Source organism: Oncorhynchus nerka, linkage group LG19 (genome assembly GCF_034236695.1).
Source record: "Oncorhynchus nerka isolate Pitt River linkage group LG19, Oner_Uvic_2.0, whole genome shotgun sequence".
NCBI classification, from domain to species: Eukaryota; Metazoa; Chordata; class Actinopteri; order Salmoniformes; family Salmonidae; genus Oncorhynchus; species Oncorhynchus nerka.
In genome coordinates, this window is record NC_088414.1 from 15,578,868 (window position 1) to 15,602,879 (window position 24,012).

At 46.2% G+C, this 24,012-nt stretch overlaps 1 protein-coding gene across 1 annotated transcript in view; it reads right to left on the bottom strand.

Moving 5' to 3' along the window:
* Window positions 1-23,740, bottom strand: part of LOC115101101 (rho guanine nucleotide exchange factor 28-like) — a 128,861-nt gene extending 105,121 nt beyond the window's left edge. The window contains exons 1-4 of the mRNA XM_029620296.2: window positions 23,473-23,740; window positions 12,181-12,224; window positions 1,367-1,517; window positions 551-961 (exon numbers count right to left, since the gene is read on the bottom strand). Coding sequence (XP_029476156.2) covers window positions 551-961; window positions 1,367-1,517; window positions 12,181-12,213 — 595 coding nt within the window. The 5' untranslated portion in view covers window positions 12,214-12,224; window positions 23,473-23,740. The remainder of the gene's footprint in view (window positions 1-550; window positions 962-1,366; window positions 1,518-12,180; window positions 12,225-23,472) is intronic.
* Between the last annotated feature and the right edge of the window lie 272 nt (window positions 23,741-24,012).

Sequence of the window (24,012 nt, forward strand, 5' to 3'; positions counted from 1 at the left end):
GTTTTGTGTGCGTTTAGGCTTCCGTTTGAATCTGGCCATAGTGGTGCCAATCTGTCTCTGCCAGATGGTTGTTCTGTTGGCCTGATTGGCAAGGTATCCATGTGGCATTGTTGTTGTGTTGCATGCAGAAACAGGCTGGCACCAGAGATGGTGTTTGTCTATAGCACTTCCTCCATAAAACGCTCATGTGACAATGAACATGACATAAGTACATTGAAAAAGAGTATGTATAGTCTGCATTATTACCCTTACCATGGTTCCATGGCACCAGCTACAGTAAGTACAAGTTGAGTTAAGTGAGTGTTGTTCTGTGTGTGTGAAATGTTATGACTGAAAAATGATGGTAATCATCTGAATACGTCTGTGTAGCCAATACAGAAGCTATTGTTTTCATTGTTTTATTTCAATAATTATTTATCTTTCTGAACAGGGATAACTGTCTTGGGGCATATCTTCCTTACCTGTTACTGATTGTAATCTATATGACATAGGCCTATTGGCTAAGTGGATAACGTTGTTTTATATTGTATTGTATAGGATAGCTAGTTACCTTCTCTAGGTTGGCTGGCCTTGCCGCTCCACTCCAGAGGGTAGTCCAGGTTGGCCATGGCCTGGGTTATCCTCTCATCCATCTCCCTGAGACGACACTCCACCTCTGGATCAGGTCTGGGTCTCCCACCCCCATACCCATCCTCCTGGTCTGTCTTCCCCAGATAGTTCTCTCCTGAGCCAGCACTCCTGTCACCCTCCTTGTTCCCCTCCCCTGGAGCTGCTGAAACCCTCCTCAGGACCTCCAGGTGGCTCTGGGGACTCAGACAGTCGCTATTGGCTAGCAGGTACTCGGCCACTTCCTGTGGCAAATCACAGACGTAGTCCAGCCAGGCCCCGCCTCCACAGGGCTTGGCTCTGCCCTCTGTGTGGCAATAAGCTGTGACAGAGACAGTCTCCTGAAGGTCATGACCTGTGGAGGAGAGGAGACGAACAGACGACTGATGATGGAATGTGACAACAATACGGTCTGAGAGTCCTGCTGACACCGAGGCTGTCCTAATATGGACACAATAAGACAAGAATAGTTTTCTGCTCCCAAACACGATTTCTATTGAAGATTGTGATCTAGCAACAATGTTTGGACCAACATGGTCTTCATTAAGTTAGGCAAACTACTGCTATGAATACATCTACTGGCTTTATTAGAATCCATGTTATTTATGACCTAAAATTTGAATAAAAGGGGAACTAATGATAACTGGAGGCAAAGACCCTGTATCAAACTAAGGGTTCTGTTCTAACCTCAGTCAGTAGCCCTGTGTGTGACTGTCAGACTGATCTGGGATCAATGGGCACCAGGAATTGTGGGACTCACCTGGAACAGTGAAGCACAGAGACTTTCCATCCTCTGTTCTCTTCCCTACAGTAACATGGGCTAGTCTGGAACCTTCTAAAACCACATAGAACTCTGTCTGTTCTGGTTCTAGATCTGGAACCTGCAGAAGAGCACACACTTCCAATTGGCCCTGAGAAGAGAGACCGACAGAGAGAGAACAAGAGAACAAGAGAAAGACAAAGAGAGAGAAAGGGGGTGGGATAAAAAGGGTTTTACTGTGTGATATCACGATATGGTTTAATTGGTTTTCTATCTAGAGAGAAGAAAGACAGCTCATCAACACATTCCTGTGACTGTTCATTAAGGACCCCATTCATAACGTTACATTATGGACTATAACTACTGTTCTCTGAAGGAAAGTAACAAGGTACAATACCACTATAGGGAGTCGTACTCTCGCGACTTCGATTGAAGAACTAGAATCACACCTGACAAGGCCAATGAAACTATGGGGAATGGAGTCCCGCCTCAACGGATACTAAATGAAATGGCCCATGGCAGACCTCCCAGACCTCAACCCCGCAAGATGCAATAGACTGGGTATGCACATCCAGTATGCACATGCAATAGACTGGGTATGCTGCTTCATGACCCTTTCCTGGCCCAGCTGTAAGCATCGCCCAACTCAACGCAGCATAAATATCCCCTGCAGTCAACCCTTTAAATAGCTGCCAGACCCCTGGTGGAGTGGGCCCGCACGCCGCTAGGTAACCTTTGCCCCTTCCGGCTATATGCCACCTTAGTCTCCAGGGGAAAACTGAGTATAGGAAGGGTGTACGGATAATGTGTGGAGGTCCCCAACACATTTAACCCGAGGCCAAAGCCATGAGCAGGGAGGTCTTGTGGGAGAGGATCTTCAGATCCGACTCCAGAGTCTCAAAGGGGGCCGCACTCAGTGCCTCCAAAACTAGAGCCAAAACGCATGTAGGTGTAATAGGTTTAGAGACCAGTCTGAGACTGTGCACACCTTTCAGGAATAACACAGGGGGTGGCCACCCGTTGTGGCTCTGTCAATTCCCACATGACGCCCTGAGATAACGGCCATGTACACTTGGAGAATGCCCGACCCTGCTATAAAAGCTCATCTGGGAACATGAGGATGTCCCTCCCAGACCTCAAACGCCTATCTCTTTCACGCATACAGTTGTGGAATGAATGGTAACAATAACGTTCAGAGGTAAACTTCTAGCAAATCAGAAAATCTACGGCTTGGCGTGCCAAACCTGCCTATGTGCCTGGGACAACAGGTCCCTGCGCAACGGGAGTTGCCACGGGACCCCGCCCAACAGGCTAATGATCTCCGTGAACCAAGGCCGCCTGGGCCAATGGGGAGCCAAAAGAATCAATGATAAGCCCTCCTGGCGCAACCCTCTCCAATGTGGGCTGAATCAGCTCCACGGGAGGAAATCCATAAAGGAGGCTCCGAGGCAACTGGAGCGCCAGGGTGTCCGTTCCCAACGGAGAGCTCGGGTCCCTCTGACACTGCATGTTTTCTCACGATGTGGAAAGGTCTAGGTTGGCCCTGCCCGAACCTCTCCCATATCTGGGTAACCACCCAGGTGTCTAGCCACCTAGGGCCACCCTGGATAGCAGATCCGGACCCAGAGCAAAAGCAAGTGCGCCCCGCTCCACAGCAACAGGGAGCGTACCAAATCGAGGACAGGGAGAGACCGGGTCCCCCCCCCCTGCTTGTTGATGTAAGCTACTGTCGTCATGTTTTCAGGTCTGACCAGCACATGCCAGCCCAACAACGAGGGAGGAGAAGCCGGAGTGCCAAATACACTGCTGTCAGAAGCTCCAGGTAATTGATATGCCAGGCACTCTGTGCCACAGTCCATACCCCCAGAATCGAGAAGCCATTGCACAGCACGCCCCATCCTTGGGGGTGTCTGTCGTGACCACCTTGCAGAATAACACCTGGCCCATGAGAACCGCTTGCGACAGTACCTGGGGGTCTCCCCACTGGGCCAGTGCTCGAAGGCATGCCAGGGACACCTGAATCGCCCGATTTAGATTAAAGGTGTCCAATCCAGTGGCTAGCACCCAGCGCTGGAAAGGCTGCATTAATAATAGCCCCAGGGGAACGACTACTATCATAGAAGCTATCATCCCCAGTAGGCGCAGGAATTAACGAAAGCGCACTATACGCCACATCCGAACTTGGGCCAAGCAGAGCCGGAAACCAGTGCTGTCCGTGGGAATCAGCTATATCCGAATAGGTCGATCCCCAGTGTGGATCCATTGGCCTTTGCCCTGCTCCAACCTCCAGGCCTGCCACATCCTGATTATAGCCTATTTTTCTAAAGCCTATAACCAACATGACTTTTAACTTAACGCTCTCATGATGGTGATGAAAAGAACCACAGCCGGGTCACGCTAACCCATCTGTGGTCTCTTGGGGGATCAGTAGTCATTAGAGCAGGGCTCTGTATCGTGATCTTTCTGAGTGATCCACACACACACACAACGTCAGGGGAGCCAGCCCTGAGCTACTGCAACAACAACAAGTTCAACAGCAAGTGGCCTGAATAAATAGCCTAGTAGCCTCAAAACAAGAATGACTTCGAAAAACAGAAGACTCATCTGATATTCTGGCAGGACTCACCTACACTTACAAGTGCACGCACGCATGCACACACACAAACAAGCACATGAACACGCACACACTACCGCCTAGTTTAACTTCCCTGGTCTTTGAATAATGTACAATAGCAACTATTGGAGCTGTGTTCTGCTATTCACTGAAGTGCAAAGTAGATCCGAAGTAGAGAAACAGGTTCTAATCCTCTTACAGAATCATAATAGGACTGATCTAAATGGCCCTTATTAAAATCAAATGACTTCATGGATCAGCTTTGATGAAATCAAATCAAAATTGTATCAGTCACATGCGCCAAATACAACAGATGTCACCTTACAGTGAAATGCTTACTTACGAGCCCCTAACCAAAAATGCAGTTTAAAAAAAATAAGGATAAGAAATAAAACAAACAAACAATTAAAGAGCAGCAGTAAAATAGAAATAGCGAGACTATATACAGGGGGTACTGGTACAGAGTCAATGAGCGGGGGCACCGGTTAGTTGAGGTAATATGTACATGTAGGTAGAGTTATTAAAGTGACAATGCATAGACGATAACAAGAGAGAGTAGCGGGGTTGCAAATAGTCTGTGTAGACATTTGATCAGATGTTCAGGAGTCTTATTGCTTGGGAGTAGAATCTGTTTAGAAGCCTCATAGACTTAGACTTGGCGCTCCGGTACTGCTTGCCGTGCGGTAGCAGAGAGAACAGTCTATGACTAGGGTGGCTGGAGTCTTTGACAATTTTAGGGCCTTCCTCTGACACCGTCTGGTATAGAGATCCTGGATGGCAGATGGCAGGAAACATGGCCCCAGTGATGTACTTGGCAGTTTGCACTATCCTCTGTAGTGCCTTGCGGTCGGAGGCCGAGCAGTTACCATACCAGGCAGTGATGCAACTGGTCAGTATGCTCTCAATAGTGCAGCTGTAGAACCTTTTGATGATCTGAGGACCCAGGCCAAAGCTTTTCAGTCTCCTGACGGGGAATAGGTTGTCATGCCCTCTTCAAGACTGTCTTGGTGTGCTTGGTACATGTTAGTTTGTTGCTGATGTGGACACCACGGAACATGAAACTCTACCTGCTCCACTGCAGCCCCTTCGATGAGAATGGGGGTGAGCTCGGTCCTCTTTTTCCTGTACTTCAATCATCTCCTTTGTCTTGATCACGTTGAGGGAGAGGTTGTTGTCCTGGCACCACACGGCCAGGTCTCTGACCTCCTCCCTATAGGCTCTCGTTGTTGTCGGTGATCAGGCCTACCACTGTTGTGTCATCGGCAAAATGAATTATGATGTTGGTGTCGTGCCTGGCCATGCAGTCATGAGTGAACCGGAAATACAGGAGGGGACTGAGCACACACCCCTGAGGGGCCCCTGTGTTGAGGATCAGCGTGGCAGATGTGTGTTACCTAACCCTTACCACCTGGGGGCGGCCCATCAGGAAGTCCAGGATCCAGTTGCAGAGGAAGGTGTTTAGTCCCAGGGTCCTTAGCTTATTGATGAGCTTTGAGGGCACTATGGTGTTGAACGCTGAGCTGTAGTCAATGAATAGCATTCTCACATAGGTGTTCCTTTTGTCCAGGTGGGAAAGGACAGTGTGGAGTGCATTAGAGATTCCATCATCTGTGGATCTGTTGGGGTGGTATGCAAATTGGAGTGAGTCTAGGGTTTCTGGGATAATGGTGTTAATGTGAGCCATGACCAGCCTTTCAAAGCACTTCATGGCTACAGATGTAAGTGCTACAGGTTGGTAGTCATTTAGGCAGGTTACCTTAGTGTTTTTGGGCACAGGCACTATGGTGGTCTGCTTAAAACATGTTGGTATTACAGACTCGGACAGGGAGAGGTTGATAATGTCAGTGAAGACACTTACCAGTTGGTCAGCGCATGCTCGCAGTACACGTCCTGGTAATCCGTCTGGCCCTGAGGCCTTGTGATTATTGACCTGTTTAAAGGTCTTACTCACATCGGCTGCAGAGAGCATGATCACACAGTCTTCCGGAACAGCTAGTGCTATCATGCATGTTTCAGTGTTATTTGCCTCGAAGCGAGCTTATAAGTAATTTAGCTTGTCTGGTAGGCTCCTGTCACTGGGAAGCTCTCGGCTGTGCTTCTCTTTGTAGTCTGTAATGGTTTGCAAACCCTGCCACATACGACGAGCGTCAGAGCCGGTGTAGTACGATTCGATCTTAGTCCTGTATTGACACTTTGCCTGTTTGATGGTTAGTGGGATTTCTTATAAGCGTCCTGGTTAGAGTACCGCTCCTTGAAAGTGGAAGTTCTAGCCTTTAGCTCAGTGCGGATGTTTCCTGTAATCCATGGCTTCTGGTTGGGGTATGTACTCACAGTCACTGTGGGGACGATGTCATCGATGCACTTATTAATGAAGCCAATGACTGATGTGGTGTACTCCTCAATGCCATCGGAGGAATCCCGGAACATATTCCAGTCTGTGCTAGCAAAACAGTCCTGTAGTTTAGCATCTGCTTCATCTGACCACTTTTTCATTTATCTAGTCACTGGTGCTTTCTGCTTTCATTTTTGCTTGTAAGCAGGAATCAGGAGGATATAATTATGGTCAGATTTGCCAAATGGAGGGCGAGCTTTGTATGCATCTCTGCGTGTGGAGTAAAGGTGGTCCAGAGTTTTTTTCTCCCTCTGGTTGCACATTTAACATGCTGATAGAAATTTGATAAAACAGATTTAAGTTTCCCTGCATTAAAGTCCCCGGCTGCCAGGAGCACCGCCTCTGGGTGAGCGTTTTCTTATTTGCTTAAGGTGGAATACAGCTCATCTGTCTTAGTGATAGCCTCAGTCTGTGGTTGTATGTAAACAGCTACGAAAAATACAGATAAACTCTCTAGGTAGATAGTGTGGTCTACAGCTTATCATGAGATACTCTACCTCAGGCAAGCAATAGCTCAAGATTTCCTTAGATATCGTGCACCAGCTGTTATTTAGAAAAATACATAGTCCCCCACCCCTTGTCTTACCAGATGCCACTGTTCTATCCTGCCGGTGCAGCGTATAACCAGCCAGCTGTATGTTGATAGTGTCGTCGTTCAGCCACGACTCTGTGAAGCATAAGATATTACATTTTTGAAAGTCCCGTTGGTAGTTTAATCTTCCGTGTAGGTCATTGATTTTATTCTCCAAAGATTGCACGTTTGCTAGCAGAATGGAAGGAAGTGGGGGTTTATTCGATCGTCTACGAATTCTCAGAAGGCAGCCGCCCTCTAGCCCCTTTTCTCTGCCTCTTCTTCACGCAAATCATGGGGATCTGGCCTGTTCCCGAGAACGTCGTATATCATTCGCGTCGGGCTCATCAGACTCGTTAAATTAAAAAAGGATTCTGCCAGTCCGTGGTGAGTAAGCGCAGTCCTGATGTCCAGAAGCTATTTTCAGTCATAAGAGACGGTAGCAGCAAAATTATGTACAAAATAAGTTTAAAAAATAAGCTGCAAATAAACAAACAAAAAACACAATCGGTTGGGGACACGTAAAACATCAGCCTTCTTCTCCAGCGCCATTGTTACATCAAAAATCATCTGAGGCCATAGTGCTTAGAACTCTGCCATTCCAACATAGAACTCTGATATTTCAACTGCCATACCAACTTTCAGTACCTATACAGCAGGCTACCTTTGGGACGGCAGGTAGCCTAGTGGTTAGAGCGTTGGACTAGTAACCGAAAGATCGAAGAATCCCCGAGCTGACAAGGTAAAAAAACTGTCATTCTGCCCTGAACAAGGCAGATAATTCACTGTTCTTAGGCTGTCATTGAAAATAATAATTTTTCTTAACTGACTTGCCTAGTTAAATTAAAGGTAAAAATAAAACATAAAAAATATGTTGTTTTATACCTATGCACATGACAAGGCAAAGGGAACATTGATGTACATTCCAGAATGTGAATCACACGGAGGTCTTCAGGGTTGCTTTGTGTGTGTGCGCGCACATTGGAACAGAGAAATGTTACAGTACACTGCCTGAGCCACATACCTCTGAACAAATCTAGCACACTAATGACACATTAATGTAAAAGTCAAAATGACAGACACTCAAACTCGCATGGCATCATAAGCATTATAGGGACTTATTTGTAAAAGTAACCTGAATTTTTTGTGCAAACCTACTGATACCATGTATGAAGAACGATACACAAAATTGAAAGTTATCATCATGTCTAAATGTAAGTCTTTAAAAACCATGTCCCAAGACTATTGCACTGAATAACATTTAACATTTAAGTCATTTAGCAGACGCTCTTATCCAGAGCGAATTGGTGCAGTAGATTATACTTGTATTAGTGGGTCTTCTGTGCAATGTAGCCACACACATTATGTGGTAGACTTAATGTGTTGTATCATAGTTGCTTGCATCCAAAAGGCCCCATTATAACGTTTCAGGTAAGACCCAAGTGCAGACTGTGTTGAAGTAACAATGTTTATTGCAGCAATAGGGGCACGCAAACGACAGGTCAAGGCAGGCAGGGGTCAATAATCCAGAGCGGTGGGGCCAAGGTACAGGACGGCTGGCAGGCTCAGGGTCAAGGGCAGGCAGAGTGGTCAGGCAGGCGGGCTCGGAGTCCAGGCAGACAAGGGTCAAAACCAGGAGTGCGAGAGAAAGAGAGACTGGGGAAAAGCAGGAGCTGAGAAAAGCGCTGGTTGACTTGACAAACAAGACGAACTGGCAACAGACAAACAGAGAACATGGGATACACAGGGGATAATGGGGAAGATGGGCGACGCCTGGAGGGGGTGGAGACAATCACAAGGACAGGTGAAACAGTTCAGGGCATGACAGTACCCACCCTCTAGGGACGCCTCCTGGCAAAGGGCTGTGAGACATGGGTTTAGACACCTGAAAAGTAGGAAGTATACGGAGGGTACGGGGCAACAGAGGATGAACAGCAGAGGGGCTAATTATCTTGGAGCGGGGGGGGGGGAAGGTCTCGGCTTCCGGGGGTGTAGCCGCGGGGCTATAGTGGCGTGTCAGAGCTTCCGGCTTAACATCCTTGTTTACTGGTTGGTGTTGCAGAAGCGAAGTGGCCCGGGCCTTACTGAAACCCTCCCGGAGGTCCTGGTACTCCACGTGAATGGCGGAGAGATCCAGGGCAATTGCCAAGCACCCAGGAAGACGTCCCGGGGCAGGCAGAGCTGATTGCAGGCAATGAGTGTGGCAGAACGGGCTTCAGCTGACGATGGCACCAGTAGACCAGTCAATCGAGGGATTGTGTCGCTGGAGCCAAGAGAATCCCAATAACACAGGAACCAGCTGAGACTCAATTAGCAGAAATTGGATCATCTCGCTGTGGTTCCCCGACACTCGTAGGTTGATGGGGGTGGTATGGTGGGTGACCCAGCCTATAGAACGCCCGTCCAGTGCTCGAACATTCATGGGAAAGGAGAGGGGTTGAGTGGGGATGCCCAGCTCGGACGGCAGGGCAACGTCCATAAGACTCATATCGGCCCCCGAGTCGATGAGTACCTGGAGAGACTTGGACTGGGCGGCAGTAACGCAATACAGACAACTCTGGGTGTTAAGTCTGCGTACCCGTTCGGCTGGAGACGGCCTAGCCCTACCGAGCTGCATCGGCTCGGTAAGAGATAAATCGGCAGTCTTCGGAGGCTCTTGGAGGAACTCAGGTAAGCTCAGATCCTCTCTGGGACGTAGACACCGGGGACTTCTGGAGTCCATCAGATGCAAGATGGGATCCTTGAATGAGTGATTGGGACCACAATCAAACCTCTTCTCCCTTCTGCGTTCCCATAGCCGTCCATCGATCCGTGAGTCGAGATCCGTCGGTAGTTCCGGGGCTGCAAGCTCGTCCTTTACTTCCTCCGATACTCCGTGGCGAACAGCGCTTCAGGGTTCCAGGCACCCTCCACTGCTATCGTGCGGAATTCCACTGCATAGTCTGCAACACTGAGGGAGTCCTGCCGAAGCTGGAGTAACCTCCGGGCAGCCTCTCTCCCAGACCCTGAACGAAACGAAGTGCATCTAGTTTGCAGTCTTTCCAGCTTCAGTTTGAAGTTTTTGCGTTAGCTGTGTTGTTGGCTAACTCCTGTGAACAACAGTGTCCTGGCGAGAGAGCCAGGTGAAATCGTTTGACATGACTAAGTTAGCCGTAGTTGGCTAGCTAGTAAGCAAGGGATAAGAACGTTGACAACCAGTATGGCAATAGAACCTTTAGGACAAACGACTGGGTTGCATCCATAGATACAGAACAAAAACACTTAACGACCGGGTCGTGTCTCTGGCAACCGAACCGATAGAACGAACAACCAGCCGGCTTGGGTAGAAACCCAAGATTTGTGTAGGGACTATATATTGTGAAAGGATGAAATGGCATGAATAAATTCATCAAAATAACGTTTTTAATTCAAATATGTTGTATAAAAGTGCTAATGCCCTTGAAGCCGGTGTTTGGAAGATATATTGGCTCGACTTCATCTCGGGCCGCACAACACCCATGGCAATATATCCACCCAACACCGGCTTCTCTGGCATTAGCACTTAAATAGAATCCCTCACATTCTCCTCTTCTAACGCAAATCACCAGCGGCCTGCCAGTCTACCAGGTAATCTCTCATAGCCAGCCAACAAAAGCACTGCCAGATCACCTCACACACACACACACACACACCAAAACACACACACACTTCATCTCATTCAAACTCAGTAAATCGCAGTCTGAAGGTTCCACACACAGCACAAACCACAAACCACCCCTTCAGACCAGACACAGGCAGTTACACAGTGAGAACTTCTATCAATACTACCGTTTGTTCATTGTACTGATTGTGGACTTTCTGGTGTGGTGAGAGGAAAGGCTCCATGTTGTCTTTGTGCAGGACTGCTACACCATAAAACTTTTACAGGCCAGTTACAATAACAGTCTTTAAATGAGTGAAATATAGCACAGCTTACATCCACAAAGCAGAGCATTTAAGTCTGGCTCTCATTCAGAGGTGAGAGGAGCCGTGCTGCAGAGGCAGAGCTATGACCTTAGGGTGGAGACTACACTTCATCTTGTAACACAGATGTATTAGTTCAACCTTTATGGTACATTTTTGGCCATACAGACATATACCAGTGAGAGTTAAACTGAAACATGGTAAAAACCTAGTAAACTCCAGTAAGAGTAAGTGAGTATCTGTGAGTACTTTCAAAGTAACAGCGAGCACTGTACCGTTTTAAAAATGTCACGGCTCACTAGAGAATTTAAGTTCTGCAACCAGAGATAATGGTCTAAACAACAAGAGAAAACTAGGATATGAATCATGAATGTTACGTGTTCCATGTGACCCAGTCGCTTATTGCGGCCAGATTTACAGGCCAAACAACAATAACAGAAAGAAAACGTCTTCAGGTCAACTCTGAAACACTGGTAAACTAGTAAAAACAAACTGATACTCTACTCTCGCTCTGTCCTCCAGAAATCTGGCAAAACTTTAGTGACTGGCCGGCCCGGCTGGCTGGCTGGCCCACCCAGGATTCTACCACACAAAAGAAGAGAGGAAGAGAAAAAAAGGGCAGTGGGAGAGTGAGGGAAGAGAGATAGAGGGAGAGAGTAAGAGAGAGAGAGAGTAAGAGAGACAATAAGAGAGAGAGAGAGAGTCATTACACATTTAATGAAAATAAATGAGAAGCTTTAAAATGACCTTCTGAAAACCCACTCCTAATTCACTTCAAATAGAAAACACATGTACTGACCTTTAGAATAAACATATAGCCACTCAGGTCTGGGCCTACCTGCTCAGAACCAATAAACAATACATTAATCTTTTATAGTTCTCATTCTCTCTTTTACTGGGCCCTATTTCCTTACCACTTGAGCACACTATTTATCAAACACACACATGCTGGCTGTCTCTCTCTCACACACACACACACACACACACACATAAAATAATGGGCTTTTAGTGGTCTCAGTAGGCCTTGTCCATCTGGTGAACAGGCCGGATGTAAAGGTTTCTATCCCAGGGGAGTGTAACACACCAGGGTTAGATTTCACCTGCAGCCCAACCTCAACACAACACCAGTCAGTCAACCACCAACCGGAGGGAGAAACAGGGAACGGAGAGAGAGGAAACGGAGAGAGGGAAAATGAAAGGGCATAGAGAGAGAGGTAGCTGAGGAGAAACATTACAGGTAGTCACACACATGTAAGACACACAGAGAGAATGAACAACAGTATAGCAGCACTTACATATAGAGGCACTTCTCCTCTGTTCAACTCCATGTTCTGAGCATCTGATGAAACAATAAGAAGAAAAGTGACACGGTCATATATATTATTACCACCATAGTACAACTGTAATAACCAATATGTACCAACAACCCTGCATATATCTGATTAACAACACACTGGTATCATCAAAACAATGATCAGCACGCCGTGAAAATATATCCCAGATTTTGTCCAAACTCCTCTCTACAGTAATTCCAGTACTGAAGCAGTTTATTAAATTGGGCAGTCAGGGCTACAGCATCACAAGGCTCTGCTCTACGTGCGAGACACAGCCTAATCTCTTCATCCTGGTATGTCGGAACATGAGGTCTTCTATGAAACACCGTTATCCTTTCATTATTATCCCATCTCTCCTTCCATTCCTCCATCCCTCCATATTTCTCTTTTTTTACTCCATGGGAAAGAGCGATCCAATCTGTCTGTCGGCGTCTAGACTACGTGTATTTTACCTGAACTTTCCCAGAATTAGAGAATCAGCTCAAATTGGAAGGCTTTAGTGTGCAGTCTGTCTTTGCAGGGTACGTTATTTGCTGTGTTTCTCTCTCTATTTTGTGGCAGGTTGCAGGAATGGAGGACACTGTGCTGAAAGTGTAACTTTAGCCACCTGCATACACCTGATCCGGTCTGAATTTACTCTCAGCTGTTTGTGTGTGTGAATACTGCATGACTTCAAAGTGAAAGAGAGATGCTGTCAGCCCTATAGAGATATAGCTCAGTCTAGACAAGGGAATGATGAGAAACAACTATCAAAGAGGAAAGCAACCAATAAATCTTACATTTTCCACTGTCGTTACATGATAAAAGTCCCTCAAATTACATCAAAACCCAGAGATTTTGACAGATGATACTCAGTGGTATGCTGGAAGGATGTCGCAGGAAATTAATATCACTGTCCTTTTCACTGACGGGTTGCTAATGTAGTCAGAGGATATCCTTGTCAATAGATAAGGTGCCTGATGCCACGGGCTGGTGCGTGATTTTCATGATCCTGTAACAGGTATTGCTATTACCTGGTAATGTCACTCATGATATTATCATTCTATAATGGTGTTATCACTCTCATGGCTGCGGGGTCAGAAAGAAACTTTGGAACTAATGGATATAAAACAAAACTTTTGTAATGTGGGTGCAGCGTAACAGTTTGTGTGTGTAGGGTCGCTGTTTATGTGTGTCACTGTCTGATATAGAATAACCTGTATGTTCTCCTTCAAATATTTGTTTCGGTATCTCACTATGGGATATCGTTGGACAAGCCTATCACTACGGAAGGTCCAATCACACAACATCTTTCAAAGTCAGACAGGTCGAGTGGCGAATGAGGAGACCCTACTCATTATCAGTCCCCACGCCCGCGCTCTGGTCATTCTTGCTCTCTATAAGCTTTCCTCAGCACGACTTGGTCCTTGTCTTCCTGCTTCACTGTTCTCAGGCGAACTGCAAGGCATAACGCTACCAAACGTGAGTACTGACCGAACAGAAATATTTGCTTTGAGTAGAATTTGCATCGTAGATACCCATAGACTTCCAGTCATTGCGCTAACGGTAGTTAGCATTGGATCGTCAAACTACCTCTAACTTCCTTCATACTGGACACAGAGACACAAACATCTGACTCTGGGGAAGTAGATGGAAAGGCCTCATTACCCCTACTCAAGGAGAACCGAGCACAACACCTGCCACAGCACCGGCACACCCCTGCCCCGGCACCGGCTAGCCATGTGGGGCTATGATAGCAGGCAAGGATACACACTTTGTGTATCACCTGCTTGGGGGAAGAACATGCACTGACGGCTCTCGCTCACCTGGTGTCCTGCATGCATTGTAAGGAGTTGCCGAGGACCGGCCTCAAACGGAGACTACGTAAAGCAGCCCCTCCTCGAGGCTCCTCTTCCTCATAGCCTTCGGGCAAGGAGGAAACTCCACACCCCCGACCCCAGACCTCCTGAGCACCCTCCCTGAACTTCCACCTGCTGTTTGACGAACACACAGCGGGGGAGGGGGAGCTCATTATCGAAGAGGAAGACGATGACAGCATTAGTAATCTCTTCCCTGACGAAGACAATCGGGAAGAGGAACTCCAAGCCCAGGGCTCAAGGCCCTTCAGTGCCCTAAGCGGAGCATTGAAACCCAAGAAGAAGTACTGGCTTATTGATGTTTGCAAGCGGGCTGCAGCCAAACTCAATATTGGGTGGAATGCACCTGAGGGGGGCGGCAATGCCGAGAGGGACTGGTTCGATGAGAAGAGAATCCCTTCTCGCACAATCCCGGGGAAGCAACTCCTCCCGACGGTCCCAGCCTGTTTGGCGGAAGCCAAACGTAACAAGGAAAAGCTCCTGTACAGCAATGCCCTGAATAGGGAATTTGCAGCTTTGGACATGCAGGGCATGGAGGTGCTGGGTTTCAGCAAGCCTCCGGTTGGGGAGCAATCCTTGGCCAACCACCACAACCCCAGCTGTGTCTCCTCTCTGACCAGCATTTCCCTTCCTGGAAAGATGGAGAGCTTCTCAGTCTCAATCCTCCAGAAGGTCTAAGAGTCGGTGGCACTTTCAGTATGGACTCTTGAGTTTGCCAACGACACTGCTTTACTAATTTCATATGTATATACTGGTTTCTACTCTACTGTATTTTAGTCAATACCACTCCGCCATTGCTCGTCCTAATACTGATATATTACTTAACTCCATTCTTTTACTTTTAGATTTGTGTGTATTGTTGTGAATTATTAGACATTACTGCACTGTTGGAGCTAGGAACACAAGCATTTTCATACATCCACAATAAATATATGTATGTGACCAATAAAATTTGATTTAATAACAAATTACTGGGATTACTGATGGCCTACCAGGTCGGAGCTGTTACAGGAGATGCGCAACCTCCTATGCATCGGGAGGGCTAACCGTGATCCCAGGGAGGAAATCTGCGTTGTCGCACATACAGTTGAAGTCGGAAGTTTACATACACTTAGGTTGGAGTCATTAAATCTCATTTTTCAACCACTCCACAAATTTCTTGTTAGCAAAATATAGTTTGGGCAAGTCTGCTAGGACATCTACTTTGTGCATGACAAGTAAGTTTTCCAACAATTGTTTACAGACAGATTATTTCACTTATAATTCACTGTATCACAATTCCAGTGGGTCAGAAGTTTACATACACTAAGTTGACTGTGCCTTTAAACTCCAGAAAATGATGTCATGGCTTTAGATTGGAGGTATTTCAAGGCCTACCTTCAAACTCTGCACCTCTTTGCTTGACAATATGGGAAAATCAAAAGAAATCAGCCAAGACCTCAGAAACAAATTGTAGACCTCCACAAGTCTGGCTCATCCTTGGGAGCAATTTCCAAATGGCTGAAGGTACCACGTTCATCTGTACAAACAATAGTATGCAAGTATAAACACCATGGGACCACGCAGCCATCATACCGCTCAGGAAGGAGACGTGTTCTGACTCCCAGAGATGAACGTGCTTTGGTGTGAAAAGTGCAAATCAATCCCAGAACAACAGCAAAGGACCTTGTGAAGATGCTGGAGGAAACAGGTACAAAAGTATCTATATACACAGTAATACGAATCCTATAATCGACATAACCTGAAAGGCCGCTCAGCAAGGAAGAAGACACTGCTCCAAAACTGCCATAAAAAAGCCAGACTACGGTTTGCAACTGCACAGTGGGGACAAAGATCGTACTTTTTGGAGAAATGTCCTCTGGTCTGATGAAACAAAAATATAACTGTTTGGCCATAATGACCATTGTTATGTTTGGAGGAAAAAAAGGGGACGCTTGCAAACTGAAGAACACCATCCCAACCGTGAAGCAAGGGGGTGGCAGCACAATGTTGTGGGGGTGCTTTGCTCCAGGAGGGACTGGTGCACTTCACGAAATAGGTGGCATAATGAGGAAAGAAAATTATGTGGACATACTGAAGTAACATCTCAAGACATCAGTCAGGAAGTTAAAGCTTGGTCGCAAATGGGTCTTCCAAATGGACAATGACCCCAAGCATACTTCCAAAGTTGTGGCAAATGGCTTAAGGACAACAAAGTCAAGGTATTGTAGTGGCCATTACAAAGCCCTGACCTCAATCCTATAGAAAATTTGTGGGCAGAACTGAAAAAGTGTGTGCGAGCAAGGAGGCCTACAAAACCTGATTCAGTTACACTAGCTCTGTCAACGTATTGTGGGAAGCTTGTGGAAGGCTACCCGAAATGTTTGACCCAAGTTAACCAATTTAAAGGCAATGTTACCAAATATTAAATGAGTCTATGTAAACTTCTGACCCACTGGGAATGTGATGAAAGAAATAAAAGCTGAAATAAATAATTTGCTCTACTATTATTCTGACATTTCACATTTTTAAAATAAAGTGGTGATCCTAACTGACCTAAGACAGGGAATTTTTACTCGGATTAAATGTCAGGAATTGTGAAAAACTTAATTCAAATGTAGTTGGCTAAGGTGTATGTAAACTTCTGACTTCAACTGTATAAAAACCTGTCTCCAGAGGCGGCATTTAAAGCTGTGGGTGCACTATGAGACTTGTGGTGGTTGGGGAGAGAGCCCTCTGGCTGAATATGTCCAGCCTATCAGACAAGGAGAAGGCAGACCACCGCCATGCAGCAGAGGTGCGAACTTCACAAGAAGGGCAAAGCCTTCAACTTCACCTTGCCTCACATACCTGGGAACCGTGGAACCCCAGCAAGAAGAATGCATGGCTTCGGGGTAGGGAGAGGGCAGTACACTGGCGCTAGGGCCACTAAAACCCCTGTGACGCTGCAGACTGCGAGCCCCCAGTCAAGACCCAATAACAGAGGCAGCCAGTGGGGGAAGCGGTCCTTTGTTGCACCTGCAACAAGGCCCAGCCCCATTGATTCCCTTGGAGCGAAGAAGAGGTCAGTCCCCAGCGGCAGAGAGGGGCAGTCAACAGTTCACACCATATTCTGGCCTGTCCCCTCTTGGGCTGAGCGCAGACTTTCCTCCTCCAACAAAACGGGGGAGAGGCACATTTGCGCTCCATGAGCCCTATCCCCGTGCAGCGGCTCATTCCTATATGTCCAGCCACAGGGAAGATGGAGGGAGTTCACTCAACTCTAGATCTGGGATGATAAACCGAAAATAGATCGACACAGACCATACCGATCACTTCATACCATACCGATCAGCATTTTGCTGATATCGTTCATTACGGTAGTAGCCTATACTAGAGAAATGTGAAGCAGCAAATAAAATAAGTTTGAAAAATAACTTGTGGGCAACTCGCTACAAGAGCAGTGAACTGGCACACATGCACAGTCCAGCCCTGGGTCCTGTCCACAGTCACAAAGGGGTAGACACTGCAGTGTTATGAAACCACCCGCTTTCAACGCTCCATTTTGGACCTAGGGGTCCTCAACAGCTATGTGAGGAAGTTCATATTCCGTATGCTCAACGTGCTGTCTCGCTCTATTCGTCGAGTTTACCTCACATTAGCATTCTGCCAGGTTTCTCGGTTCACCTTTCAGGGCACGGCCTACGAGTACCTTGCGGTCTCCTTCGGGCTTGCATTAGCCACCCAGACGTTCAGCAAGTGTGTTAAAGCGGCTCTGGCATCCTGGTTCAAGATCAACCAGAAAAAGAGCTTAGTTTGGTGCACACTCAGAGACTAGAAAGAATACCTGGGCATCAGACTGGATTCTATCTCTTCTGGACCACACTATCGGTCAGCCGCATCACGCCGTTCCATCAGTGTATTGCCCTGTTCAGAATATGTCTGAGTGCTGGGGTTGATGGCTTCCACCATTTCAGTAGTACTACTGGGACTACTGAGGATGAGAGACTCCCAGCATTGGGTCTCTGCCCAGTGCCTGTATACTTTGTCACCTAAATCGAAAGGTAAAAGGTGACCACAGTCTGTCTCTCGGTCCTCCGCCACTGGAGGAGCCCCTTCATCTTCGTTACAGGCATTCTCCTAGGGGTAGTGTCAGTGAGGTGTTGACGACAGAAGCATCACTCACGGGATGGGGCCCAGTTCACGAGGGAAGAGCGGTAAACAGGTAAAACTACGGTAAAGTGGTAAAACTACCTTGACCTACTGACATCTCCAAAACACTTTTTGCTCTTCTTCTGGAATTGTCACATCCTGGTCAGGACAGACAATACGACTGTGATAGCATACATCAACCGCCAGGGTGGCACTCACTCTCGGCATCTACGTAGACTGGCTGTCAAGATTATTCTGTGGAACAGAGCACAACTCCTCTCATTACGCGTGACTGATGTCCCGGGAGTACTGAACGTAGGAGCGGACTTGTTGTCCAGAGGGAATCCCATTCATGGGGATTGGAGGCTCAATCCCCAAGTGCTGAACCAGATCTGGGATAGATACGGTCGAGTATCTTCACATAATACAAAGACGCACACTGCCGATGTTCTTTGCCCTGGCAGGAGATGCACCACTAGGGGTGGACACTCTGGCACACCGTTGGCCAAGGGTGCTGCTCTATGCTTTTCCTCCTTTCTGCCTAATACTCCCAACTCAAGCTTTGTTCCCTCACACTGGTTAATCTTGATAGCCCCTCAAGGTTAAATGCACACAATAATATCATTATTGTTGATAGTCAGATCAATATAAGTTTGTTTAAAACGTTTGCATGCTTTGCAAGAAGAATGATTTTCCCTAATAATCCTGTTTTTATGGACACTTGTGGTGATCGGGCCAGCTGTTTGTTCACTTGCAAGAAATGCTTAATTCGGCAGGAATTTATAAGGCTATGTGAGAGGTTATAGACCTAGAGTCAGTGTCCAGATTTTAGTTTCTATTTAACCCATCTGACCAGTAGAGTAGGCTACAGTTCAAGCCTATTTGAAATCCATCTTGTGACTGTCGAAATGGTATCACAATCATCACACATAACACTGCTATAATCCTCTTTTACCACTTCATCAAATCTTTCCAAAACATTTCTTTTCTGGCCGTCCCTTCTCTTTTACTCTCCATTTCACAGCTTTTCTCTTACTGTTCTACCCCTGGCCATCATCGTCAATAAGAATTTGTTCTTAACTGACTTGCCTAATTAAATAAAGGTTGTTTGGTCACAAACTGAAATTAGGCAAACTATTAGAATTTTAGCAACCAGGCAAAGATGGACATTTCTGCATAGTCCCTATTTAAATAAATGCAGAAAATCGCCAATCTAAATAAATGTTTGCAAAGCCTATTTGATTCTGAGATCGTACATATTAAGTCTATGTGAAAACTTCATTTTCCCACACTTTCTTCACTCACAAAAAAGAAAAGGAGGGAGGCTTGCACTATCATTGCTGGCACATGCGCATAAAGAAATACACTGCCAGAACACAGATTAAGCTGTTTTACATGTCCTAATAATTCAAAAGATTGAAACAACTGCTTTTCTGGGCAATCAGTATATGCTTACTTTGATTTTGAATTGACACCAATTAAGATTAGCAGAGTAAAGTGTTCACATGACAAATGCCACACTCTGCCTACTGCCATAATCAGTTTAAAATCAGATTATTAGTGCTCATGTAAACATACTCAGTGTGACTTTGTCTTCGTGTTTCTTGGATATTTACATTGTTTTGTTCACATGCTAGGTTGTTAGTTTGAGTTGGAAAGAACTGCTAGCGAAGAGACATTGAAGATTCTCATCTTTTCTATAATTTTTTTCAGACACCATGGGAGGGCCCCGTTACCCCGGTAACTGCATACCATTAACTGCAAAGCAGGATACCCTGGCAGAATGATATATCATGTGGAATTGTATCAAATCGGGTGGTCTTTTGTTTTGCAAACTCTGCTATTGTGCATTCAGTACAGAAAAAAACTCCATGCAAAAAAACTGTCTCTAGATCTACGCAAATTAAATTAAAAAGCAACTATACAATCCAAAATGGTCACGCCCTGGCCATAGAGAGGTTTTTATTCTCTATTTTGTTTAGGCCAGGATGTGACTACGGTGGGCATTCTATGGTCCTTTTTCTATGTTTTGTATTTCTTTGTTTTTGGATGGGTATGGTTCTCAATCAGGAACAGCTGTCTATCGTTGTCTCTGATTGAGAACCATACTTAGGTAGCTCTTGCCCACATGGGTTTTGTGGGTAGTTATTTTCTCTTTAGTGTGTTTTGCACCTGACGGAGCTGTTTCTTTTGTTCCTTATTGTAATAAACTGAACACTAAATTCAACAACGATGAACACTTACCACACTGCGCATTGGTCCTCCTCTCCTTCTCACTACAAATATCGTTACAGAACTACCCACCACCAAAGGACCAAGCAGCGTGGTGAAAAGGAGGAATGGACATGGGAGGACATCTTGAACGGCAAGGGATCCTACAAATGGGAGGAGATCCTGGCTGGAAGGGATCGCCTCCCATGGGAACAGGTGGAGGCAGCCAGGAGAGTGGAGGCAGCAAAAAAAGGGAACCAGCGATACGAGGGAACACGGCTGGCAAGGAAGCCCGAAAGGCAGCCCCAAAAATGTATTGGGGGGGCACACGGGGAGTGTGGCAGAGTCAAGAGTCAGATCTGAGCGAACTCCCCGTGCTTACCGTAAGGAGCCAAGGACGGAACCCGACGGAGCGTGTACGAGATTTAATGTCACCTGAGTCAGCTCTCCATACTCAGCTCTCCATACTCGTCCTGAGGTGCGTGTTAGCCGTCTGGTGAAGACTGTACCAGCCCCACGCACCAGGCCTCCTGTGCTCCTCCCTAGCCCTGCACGTCCTGTGCCAGCTCGGCGCTACAGCTCTCCAAGACGTGCTTACCATGGCGGGGATCGTACTGGTCAGGCACCATGTTATGCGGTGGAGCGCACGGTGTCTCCAGTACGCGTTCTTAGCCCGGTGCGCAACATCCCAGCTCCCCGCATCTGCCGGGCTAGGGTGAGGATCCAGCCAGGACGGATGGTGCCAGCCCTGCTCTCCAGACCTCCAGTGCGTCTCCTCGGGCCAAGATATCCTGCGCCGGCGCACTGTGTCTCCCGTGTGTCTGCACAGCCCAGTGCGTCCTGTGCCTGTACCCCGCACATGCCGGGCTAGAATCACCATCCAGCCAGGAAGGGTTGTGCAGGCCCTTAGTTCGAGATCTCTAGTGCGCTTCCACGGCCCGGTCTATCCTGTGCCTCCTCCAAGGACCAGGCTGGTTCTCAGTCTCCTTCCTGCATCTTGGTCCTCACTTTCTCCTTCCAACAGCCGTTACAAAAATATGTTTTTTATTTTCTTCCCAGACCTCAAAAGTCATCTCCTGATGTGGTTTAAGGATTGTTGTGGACTTGGAAAAACAACCAAATCGGATGTTCTATTAAAATAAGTTATTTTTTTGTGTGAAAACGTTAACAAAATCTGGGGGAAATCCGAAATCTGCAAAAACAAAGCCGAGAAACCGTACTTGTTGTTGGTGTTATTATGGCAAATAAATGCATTGGCTGGTAATAATTATACGTGTCAGGTAATGAGTGGCTGGTAGATTTTTTTCATCTACCTGCCACAATGGCTGGTGGACCAAAAAGTTAAGTTTTTAGGCCCTGTTCATAAACCATGTCGTGGGTTGCTCCAAAACCACTCTCAGGCATTTGTTTACACCTTGTTCAGTCATGTTACCTCATTAGCTAGCTAGCTAACAACCTGGTTACTTTACCAGTATATCTAAACATTTGGGGGCACAGAAAGAAAGGAAATAGCTTTTTCAAAAGATCAATGATCATAGAAATTAATGACTGATCTCTTACTATATCTCAATCATTTAAAAATATATATTCTGGTGCGCCTAGATTGTATATTGTGCTTTTAACTTTTTTTTACGTTGGGAAAATATTAATTTAGAGCCCTGCATACACCACTCACCTTGAAAAAGCCTCAGGTGTTGTGAAGTCCTCCTAACCCTGACCACTCTACTCTTTAGTGCATCTGTGTGTAAGAAACCTGATTTAGGCCCCTAGCCAGACACTGGGCCTGAGGAGACTAGCTGATGTGAACAATGACTAACCAGTCACTCTCTACACAATAGAGAACAAACACGTCAAAACCAGAAGGAACACAAGTTTGACATCTGGTCATGTACCCAAATATGTTCAAATGTCAATATCCTGAGAGGTCAAGTGGGAATGAATCTGGTTACTGTCACATGACAACACCCACGTCAACTGTACATTACCTGAACTGGTGAATCTTGATTTCACCATATCGTTTGGTAATTCCAAAATGTAGCAGCTCATGGTCTTTGGTGCATTTGGCACAGGTGTGGTTGTGAGATAGAAATGATTCTCAGGAACATCTAGCTAAATGCTCATTGATGTGTTGATTCATGGCCCCTGAGAACGGGATGCAAGCTGGAATGATGACAATGTAACACAGCTGCCAAGACAAGAACAGTGTGAGTCCTCAGTCTAGGAAACAAAACCATTCTGCTTCAGTAAGGGCTGATATGCAGGTGAACTAAGATAGGAAAACGACTAGACACGTCTTTTTCAACCTGATTTATGATGCTATTAAAGTTGCAGACAGTATAATATATTAAAACTATGTCAACCTGACACGTGCTCCCTTATAAGAAAAAACGAGTTGGTTCCACTTCCAGGTAGAAAGAACCCTATTTGGGTTCCATGTAGAACCTTCTGTGAAAAGGGTTTTTACATTGAACCTAAAAGGGTTCTACCTGGAACCAAAAAGTGTTCTTCAAAGGGTTATCCTATGGGGACAAAGAACTCGTTTAGGTTCTTGATAGCACCTTTTTTTCCTACGTGTACAAGAACGTGAAACAGCTCTATACACAATGCATTATCAACACTCACTGGAGTCCAAAACATAGATCCTTATCCAAGACCTTATGGAACAAATTACCTCCCTCTAACAATACATTAGGAACTAACACTGCGGCACATTTTGTCATTGTATTGTATTTGTCAAAAAGTGTTTAACAAAAACCTTGCTGGACCCAAGTGTCTAGAAAGAAAAGCTCAGGGTGTCAGTGGCAAATAATTGCAAAGGTATGGAAGAAGCCTTGAGAGGAACTGTACTCTAGAGAGCCCAACCTCAGCAGTACACCGTGATATACGTATTTATAACGCATTGTAACATCCTCATCTGCCTGCAGTCAGCTAGCCTATGCCTATGCACTATTGGAAGAGCGTTGGCATACAACTGCTTGCATTTTGAATGGGGTTATATATTACAAATTGTCTGTCTATATTTTTTTTGCTAGACTAGATGCAAAGCGCAACATTGTGTTGTCGGATTTAACTTTACCTGAGTCGTCCGCGCTCCGTTCGCTAGACCTGTTGAAATCGCTTCCTGTGTAGAAAGTTGAGCGATCACTTTCCAACGTCCTATCTATCTCCTAAAAGTCTCAACGTTTACTAATCCCCCCCAATAGGTAATAGTAAAAACGATCAATAACACGACAGTTTGCGAATCGATTTCGTGAAGTCTTCAGTTCGGTACGAAGAGTGTAGGCAAACTTTATTTTTGGAGAACTGGGTTTCCCTAAACACCGCTGCCAGGCTCGTTCTGCCGGCCCTCTCCTCCACTGTGCGTGGCGGTCCAGCCCCTCCTCCATCAGTGACAACCCAGTCCCTCATTAATGATGTACTATATGTAGAAATAAGCACCATGTTTTTATGTGCTAATAACACAAAAATCATGGCGCATCGAACTCTATCAATGTCACGCCACTTCTGAATCACTTAACGCGCTGCGCTCTCGGATTTTGCTGATGATATTTGGACGGAGCTAGCTATTTTACAGTGACATTCTCGGCTAAGAAATTAACAATAATCTAGTATTTTC